The sequence below is a fragment of the Elgaria multicarinata genome, chromosome 4, assembly GCF_023053635.1.
Source record: "Elgaria multicarinata webbii isolate HBS135686 ecotype San Diego chromosome 4, rElgMul1.1.pri, whole genome shotgun sequence".
Classification (NCBI taxonomy): domain Eukaryota; kingdom Metazoa; phylum Chordata; class Lepidosauria; order Squamata; family Anguidae; genus Elgaria; species Elgaria multicarinata.
Window position 1 is genome coordinate 56014193 of NC_086174.1, and position 7702 is coordinate 56021894.

At 41.9% G+C, this 7702-nt stretch overlaps 1 protein-coding gene across 1 annotated transcript; it reads left to right on the forward strand.

Moving 5' to 3' along the window:
- Positions 1–283: 283 nt before the first annotated feature.
- On the forward strand, positions 284–6132 carry MAP1LC3C (microtubule associated protein 1 light chain 3 gamma). Its single transcript, XM_063125640.1, has 4 exons — positions 284–341; positions 957–1012; positions 1253–1359; positions 5922–6132. Exons 1-4 carry the CDS (start codon positions 284–286, stop codon positions 6130–6132), a joined length of 432 nt encoding a protein of 143 aa, XP_062981710.1.
- Positions 6133–7702: the final 1570 nt, after the last annotated feature.

Below are 7702 nucleotides of genomic sequence, written 5' to 3' on the forward strand. Positions count from 1 at the left end.
ATGCGCACGGGACAGGGGGTGCATTAGCGCTGCTGCGAGGAGCAGCGCGACTGCCTTTCGCAGCCTTGCTTCAGCCGGCCTGGCCCCACCCCCTGGGGCTTGGGCAGGAGAGAAGCGAGGGCTCGACCGAGGAGGGAGGGCGAGGGGCCACGCTGATGTCAGCGGCAGGGTCTTTATAAAGGGGACGCTTTTTAGCAAGGCTGCAGTTTGACGGCAGCTACCTGCGGTGCAGGAGTGGTGATTATTTATTGCAGGCAACAGCCTGCCTTTGGAAAGGGGGAAAATGCAGCCTTTACATAGCTGCCAGCATGTCAGGCCGTTTAAACAAAGAAAGAGTTTTGGTAAGTTATTGGAGAAGTGGAGCGTTTTATTTAAAAACCTTACTCCAATCGGTTTGTGGGTTTGTTTGGCAATAAGGTTGTAGTCGTATACACTATAGTATAGAGACATGGTCCCGTTGAACTCGATGGAGTTACTTCCGAGTAAATATGTATAGCACAGTTCCTTAAAGTAATTTTGGGGGGGGGGGGGTGAGAGTGGAGATAAAGCCAGAGGTTTCATTTTAAGGTGCAGTCTAGATCTATTCAAGCCAATGGTACTTCAGTCACTGTTTTGGATGAAGCTGCAGATGGGGAGAAAGAAGCCCCACTGATTTCAATGGAATAGGCTCTTCAATAAGCATTTTTGGGATTATAGGGCTGAGCATCAAGGCTGAAATCCTATGCACACTTTACTCAGAAGTAAATCCCACTGTTTGCTGGGATTTACTGCCAGGTAAGTGTGCGTAGGACTTCAGCCTTGATGCCCAACCCTGCAATCCCAAATATGCTTACCAAGGAGTCTATGTCTACTCAGAAGTAAGTCCCATCATTTGCTGGGTTTTACTCCAAGCTGACATGTATGGGATTGCACTGTCAGGTACGCAGGTAATTGATTCTTGCCTTTCTTTTGCACAGCAACCAGAGTGGAAGAAGTTGCAGGCATTCGAGGGAAATTTCCAACAAAAGTTCCAGTAAGTATCTCTCTCACACACACTCTCTCTCTCTCTCTATTCTGTTTCCTGATACTTGCATTATGTATTTCTTTAACTCTAGCTGATTATATGCATGTTTACTCAGTAGCAAGTACCACTGATATTATTGGTTCGTGCTACATAAGTGTGCTTAGGATTGCTGTCTTAGTTCCTGAATGACGTCCACTTTTCTTATTACTTTGTTCTAAAACCTGTTTGTTTTCTTGTTTGATAAAACAGGTAATTGTTGAAAGATATCAGAAAGAAAAATATCTTCCTCTGCTAGACAAAACAAAGTTTCTTGTACCTCAAGAGCTGACCATGACGCAGTTTATAACCATCATTAGGTAAGATTCAAGCCCTTGATAGCCTGTTCAGTTTGTTGAGTCTTCGTGCTTCTGTGCACGCTCTTGCCTGTAGTCTATTTTTGCTTCAGGACTTCTGAAAAACTTGGGAACCATGTGATAATGTGGACGATGTTACCCAGCACCTTTCTGTTACTCTTTCCTCCTTCTCTCGCTGACGCTTTGATGAGTCTCAATCATTTTGAGTCTTCTTGCAAATTATTCCTCCTTATTTGCACAAGGTTGTGGTGAGAAATCTATGCTAGATTAATATATTCCCACCCATTCCCACCACCTCGATTTAAAGAAGTCTTTTCTTAAGCCTAGTTTCAAGGATACATTAGCCTTAACAGCCTTTTGCAAAACATATAAACAAGTGGTGTTTAAAGTAAGGAAAATCTTAGAAAGACTTTGGATCCACCTGTATTCTAAACTCAGACCTGGAAGGAAAAATGTGTTGTTGTGTGTTTTTGGTGTGTGTGTTTTTAGTAAGTTACAGATTTGTTTCTGCTAGGCTTTATTTTATTTGCAAAAATTGATTCCTCGTGCTATATTGCAAGCGGCTTTTAAATCTTCCCCTCAGGTTCAAAAACTTCTGGCCGTGAATAGGGGTGGGAGGCTACTCAAGAAGCATAGATCCAAAGACCCCTGGAACAGTTTTTTTTTTTAAAAAATCCCAGCACTACTGTTCCAAATATTTCACTAGGGTCCTGCGACCAACTGGTGGATGTAACTCACCTAATATCCAGGAGATATACGGACTTATATTATGAAGTCAAAGTCCAGAATTATTTAATTCTGATTGACAATAGTACTCCAACCCAATTCTTGCCAGGCAAGATAATTTCACTGGAGATGCTATGGTTTGACCCCAGAACATTTCACATCCGATGCTTTTATACAGGATGTTTCCAAATGGCAACGTCCAAATGTTAGCAATCAGAAGGCATTGTACAGGTATTCCATCTTTTCTTAGCCGATTTTCCGCAGTAAGAAAAAAGACAGAAGTAGTGATGGGAAAGTATGGGAGGGTTACATGTGGAAGATGATGATGTTTGGACCCATCTACCCCATAAAATTCTGTTAATAAGGCAAGGCAGTGGTGCAATAAAAACTTTGTTAGAAGCACCCTCTGCCTTACAAGAGTGTGAAATGTGTGATGACCCCTTGAGGTTTTAGAGGTTCTTTAAGAGCTTCAGCTAGAAAGAGGTGTGTACATTTTTAAGGAAGAGAAACATATAAAATTATTGCAAAATTCATATTAGTGGGAACATATCTGAATAACAGTAGGATTTTATATTTCCAAATATAAAATTTCTGGTTTCCAGCAATCCTGGGGGCAGCTGCAGGTCCAGCCTGTAACCATCATATGACCTGCAGACATCTTCTCCCCCCTTCACTTTGGGACTCTTGAATATGCAGACACTGTAACTTCACCATCAGGTCACCTTTCTCCTCCCTTTATCCCTTCCAAAACCTGTTTTTGTAATAACTTGCCTAATGAAGTGATCTGGAGATCTTGTAAGTTTGCACATTTTTGTGATATTTTGGTTGGCCCAGTAAAGGTATTATTTATTATTGCATTAGTATCCTGCCTTTTTTCCCCTCCAAGATGGATTACATGGTCCTCTACTCTTCTTTTTATCCCACAACAACCCTGTGAGGGAGGTTAGGCTGAGAGTCAGTGACTGGCCCAAAGTTACCCAATGAGGTTCATGGCCAAGTGGGGATTAAAACCTGAATCTCTAACCACTACGCCATGCTAGCTTTTCACTAATATGTATTTTGGCATTTTTCTTAAGGATTTTTTCTTTGTGATACAAGGTTATGCCATGGTTTCTGGCCACCTGCACGAACTGACAAAGGTATAGTCATTTTCTGGCCACCTCTCATCAACATGTACATTCAGAATGCAAGTAGAGAAAAGTAGTGTCACAGTGACCCTGAGTTGGACGCAGAAAATGTGCTGTGCTTCAGCCATCTGCCCTTGATCCTTAGCAAACGATCTCTCTCTCTCTCTGACTCATACACTGTTTGCCTTTTCAGTTCATAGCCTTTTCATGGAGGAGGGAAACACAGGACAGATTTCTAGTTTTTTTTTTTGCCCTAGCTCTGCCCATATCCACTGTCTTGCTCCAGTAAACACTCCACCTGCCAGGATTCTTTGAGAAAGTTTGGAGAATTACATTGACCTTTCCAACAGTGCTATTCTTTTGTCTCTGTCAACAAAACAATGGTACACATTCTGGCAGTCATTTGCTGTTGTTCTTCTACTTTAAAAACAACAACACATGTTTTTCCAAAGGCAGAATGTGTGTATTTGCAGCAATAGCCACTTGTTTCCTTCACTAGGATAAGGAAGAAAGGGTAGCCTTGCACTGTTCTGCTATCCCCAGAAACTTTTCTTATCTCTCACTTTTGTGGGCGTCATCGGACAAGCATTTTATTGCACTCTCATTGCTGGGCACTTACGGATTTTCGTGGGTCCCTCTCATGATGTCATCTGCATCCCGCGTGCCTCCCACTCCTTCTAGCCTTCTTCAGGTGACAAAAAACCCACCCCATTAAGTTCAACTTATTTTTTGAGATGGAACTTGCTATTATCTCCTGCTGTGTGCAGGAGAAGCAGTGCGATCGAACTGGCCCACTGAATGAGCCATGTGCACATTGTTTACTTCCTCTTTTGAAAGAGAAAGTAATGAGCAACAAATGCGGAAGCGGAGAAGCACCGGTAAGGAAATGCGATTTTCCCTCATGTGATGACATTCTGTATGTTTCCCTCTGGGGAGAAAATAGGGATGGTCACAACTTCTCCTGCTGGTTAGATTTTCCATTGCTCCCTAAAACTTTCCATTGTTGTTCTAGCTATGTGAATGTAGGACATGGGATCTGATCTGTATAGGTTTTTGGGTAGGGAGCCTCTTAAGTGTCCTGACCCCAAAAAGGCCAGGAACATCCAGGTTTAGATTATTGCTAAATTATGAGTCTTGGAGCCAGTTTGCAAATAGAATGTAATTATCTTGCTCTAATAAACCATGGCTTATTAGACCAGCTTTGTGCCTGTACAACATCCTCCTCTCCTTCTCCTCCTGCATTTCAATTAAAGACTTCTGTGGTTTGTTAAACCATGGTTTCCAATTACATTCAAACTGGGAAACTGAGACTTAATTTTAGGCTACAAACCAGGATCATAACCTGATTTGTAGTCTGATCCAGTTTGGATATACATATGAAAACAGAATTTAACCAAACAAGAAATCTTATAACTCTGGTGCAAGAGAGAAAGGAGGATGAGAGAACACATATGCACAACATCAGACTGAGATAGTTATGGTTTTGACTGGGCCATCAAATAGGGGCTAACCAGAGTTTGGCATAGAGCAGCCTCCCCCAACATAGTACCTTCCAGATGTGTTGGACTGTAACTCCCAGGGTCATGGAAGGAATTGTAGTCCAAATTATCTGGAGGGCACCAGGTTGGGGAAAGTTGCCATAAAGTGGACTCTCGAGAGCTACTGAAGGTCATAGTCTCTGGCAAATGCATTCACATAAATCTGTGCAAATGCAATACATATTTGATGCATTCACACTTAACATCTAAATCATATATGAAGACATATTGACCTTGCATGAGCTGCCATTTCTCAGCCTAACATGTGGAGCTAATAGAGTGATCTATTGTTTACTCAGAAGAAAGTCTTGCTGTGTTGTTCAATGGAGCATACTCAGAGGTACATGTACTTAGGGTTACAGCCTAAAGCACCACTCTGACCTTCTTGGAGGAAGGATGGGTCGCAGATGTATTTAATCATGTGTTGTACCTTGCACTAACACTATGTGGAAGAAAACGCTCAGGCTAACCTGCTGCACAGAACTGTAAAGACATGGGGTTAGATTCATGATCTGCCTTCTGTGGCTGGAAGAGCTCTGCTTGTGGAAGGTGGCTCTGTCTGATATTTGGTGATCCCTCTGCAACTCATTCAACAGGGTCCCGTGACCCTGTGTGTAGCATTTTAGAGGGCTGGAGGAGCTACCAAGGGGAGAAGGGCACAGTGAAGTCTGCTTCCACCAGCTCAGTTGCATGTGTCTAAATCTGGATCCAACTCCAGATGTTGGATAAAAGTTTTCCAAACTACAATATGTTATGAGAGAGAAAATCTCCTTTAAGAAATGGACTTACTTTGTTCTATCATTCAGTATTTTGTGGCTGCTTATAAAAAAGCAATTGGCTACCAGTTTTTATAACTGAGATCAGCAATGCATGTGACCTTACCAACCACCCTGTACCGCAACAGACCCAGTTAAGGGTGCATGAACCATTTACAATTAATGGCAGCAGGTGTGAATTTTACCACTTAAAACTTGAGTATTTCTTCTTTCCAAGTCCAAAAAAAAACCCCTTACATTAAATGACTCTGTAGTTTAGGAGTGGCAAACATGTCTGCCCATAGTAAATAAGTCTGCCTAACTTGCTATGAGCAAGGAGCAAAGTCTTGGACTGGAATATTTTGGGGTATATGATAAAAGAACCTGCACATTTTAACTGTGTTTTCTATGTTATCCAGAAGCAGAATGGCACTGAGTGCTACTCAAGCCTTCTACCTGCTGGTAAACAACAAGAGTTTAGCCAGTATGTCTCTCACCCTGGCCGAAGTATACCGGGATTACAAAGATGAAGATGGCTTTGTATACATGACTTATGCTTCCCAGGAGATGTTTGGAGGCTTCTTATCCATTGTCAAAGCACAATATAAGGAATGTCTCCTAAAAACATAAGTGTTTTCTCAGTGACAGCTGTGGCTGGATAGTTTAGCTGTGATTTACAAAGTTACTTGAAGATAGAAGGTGCTCTGTCCAATGTGGGCTCTACTGAAGGATTAATGGCCCAGGTGTTGGCAGGACCCAACCAAAGAACCAAGTGGTGGAATAAACTATCCCAGAGAAATTACATGGACGCATATTTTGTATTTGGTGCTTGTCTGCCAAAAGAAATGTAATAGGAACATGTGTCAGTGTTAAAAACAAATTTAAATTATGTAACTGCTTTTAAAGATGTTATCAAAACTAGAAACCAGTGAAAAGCAAGTAAGAGATTTTAAGGCCAGGTGAAACAACCTGGGCAGGAATTGTCCATTTAGCAGCTAAGAATTATGTATGCACTAGAGACTTAACATACTCTTTCGTAGTTACTATAGCACTCCTTGTTTCTAAATTGCTTTGTTGAACACTGCAAAATAGAGCCATTGTTGGCTTTTCTATGTACCTGCTTTTGTTAAAGCCTCCAAGAGGAATACTGTCTAAGAGCAGGGTTACACTGTAAACGTTAAAGGATAACTTTTAACAAACAGGATGTTGCTTACCTCCCTCAAATGGTGAAACCCACATGGAAGTTAGTTTTTAATGAAGGGGGCTGACTATGCTGTTGCACATGGATTCCACTGCATGGTGCGTATAAAAATTGGTATATGGAGTGGAGGTCAGGTAGGGAGTTCAGGAGCCTAGCTCCTTACACGGAGATTTGGTCAAGAATGCAAATACTTATATGACATCTTGCAACTGTTTGAATTGGGGATGGGCAGAAGGAGGAGAGTTAACTAACCTTAGTGCTGAGGCAGCAATTCTCGAAGCTCTGACAGTACTTTTATCGTGCGGCTGTGTCCCTGCCTTCTGAACTCTGTTCTGAGCTTTGACTGAATTTCAGTAGAAGATAAGATGACTGTATAGGGACGAAGCTTGTCCCAAAAATAAGCCCCCTATTTCTCCCTGTTGTAGCTCACAAAGTGCAAGGGGATTAGAAGTCACTTAGCCTAAACTCTGCTGATAAAATTAACCTTGTGAAACCCTTGTACCAATGCAGCGCTTAAGATGGCTATATTTCAGTGGAATGTAGCTGACTTACAGTGCAGTCTTGTACAGGTCTACTCAAAAGTAATTGGTTTCAGGGGTTGCTCTCAGGTAATTGGGTATAGGATTACAGCCTCAATGGGTCTCTGATTTGACTGTTCTCAACTTCTCCTCAGATTACTGAGGTGGGAGGTTGCTTTGGAAGTAGAGCTTCATAGCTGAAAGAGTATTTTCAATAGTCACCACTGTGATGTGGAGACAAGCTTCACCTTGGTATGAAATAGAGCTTGACTTAATGGACTGCTAACTTCAAAAAACAGTACAAGGCAGAACACTTGTGGAAATTTGACCCTATGTTAAGTAATATTGAATTACCATGGCCAATCTAATGCAGCTTTTCCTAACCTTAGTCCCTACATGTAGTTTGGAAAGCAACACCTATCCTCCCTGGCCATCAGCTGGGGGTGATGGAATTGGAAGTTAAAAAATCTGGAGCAACCCA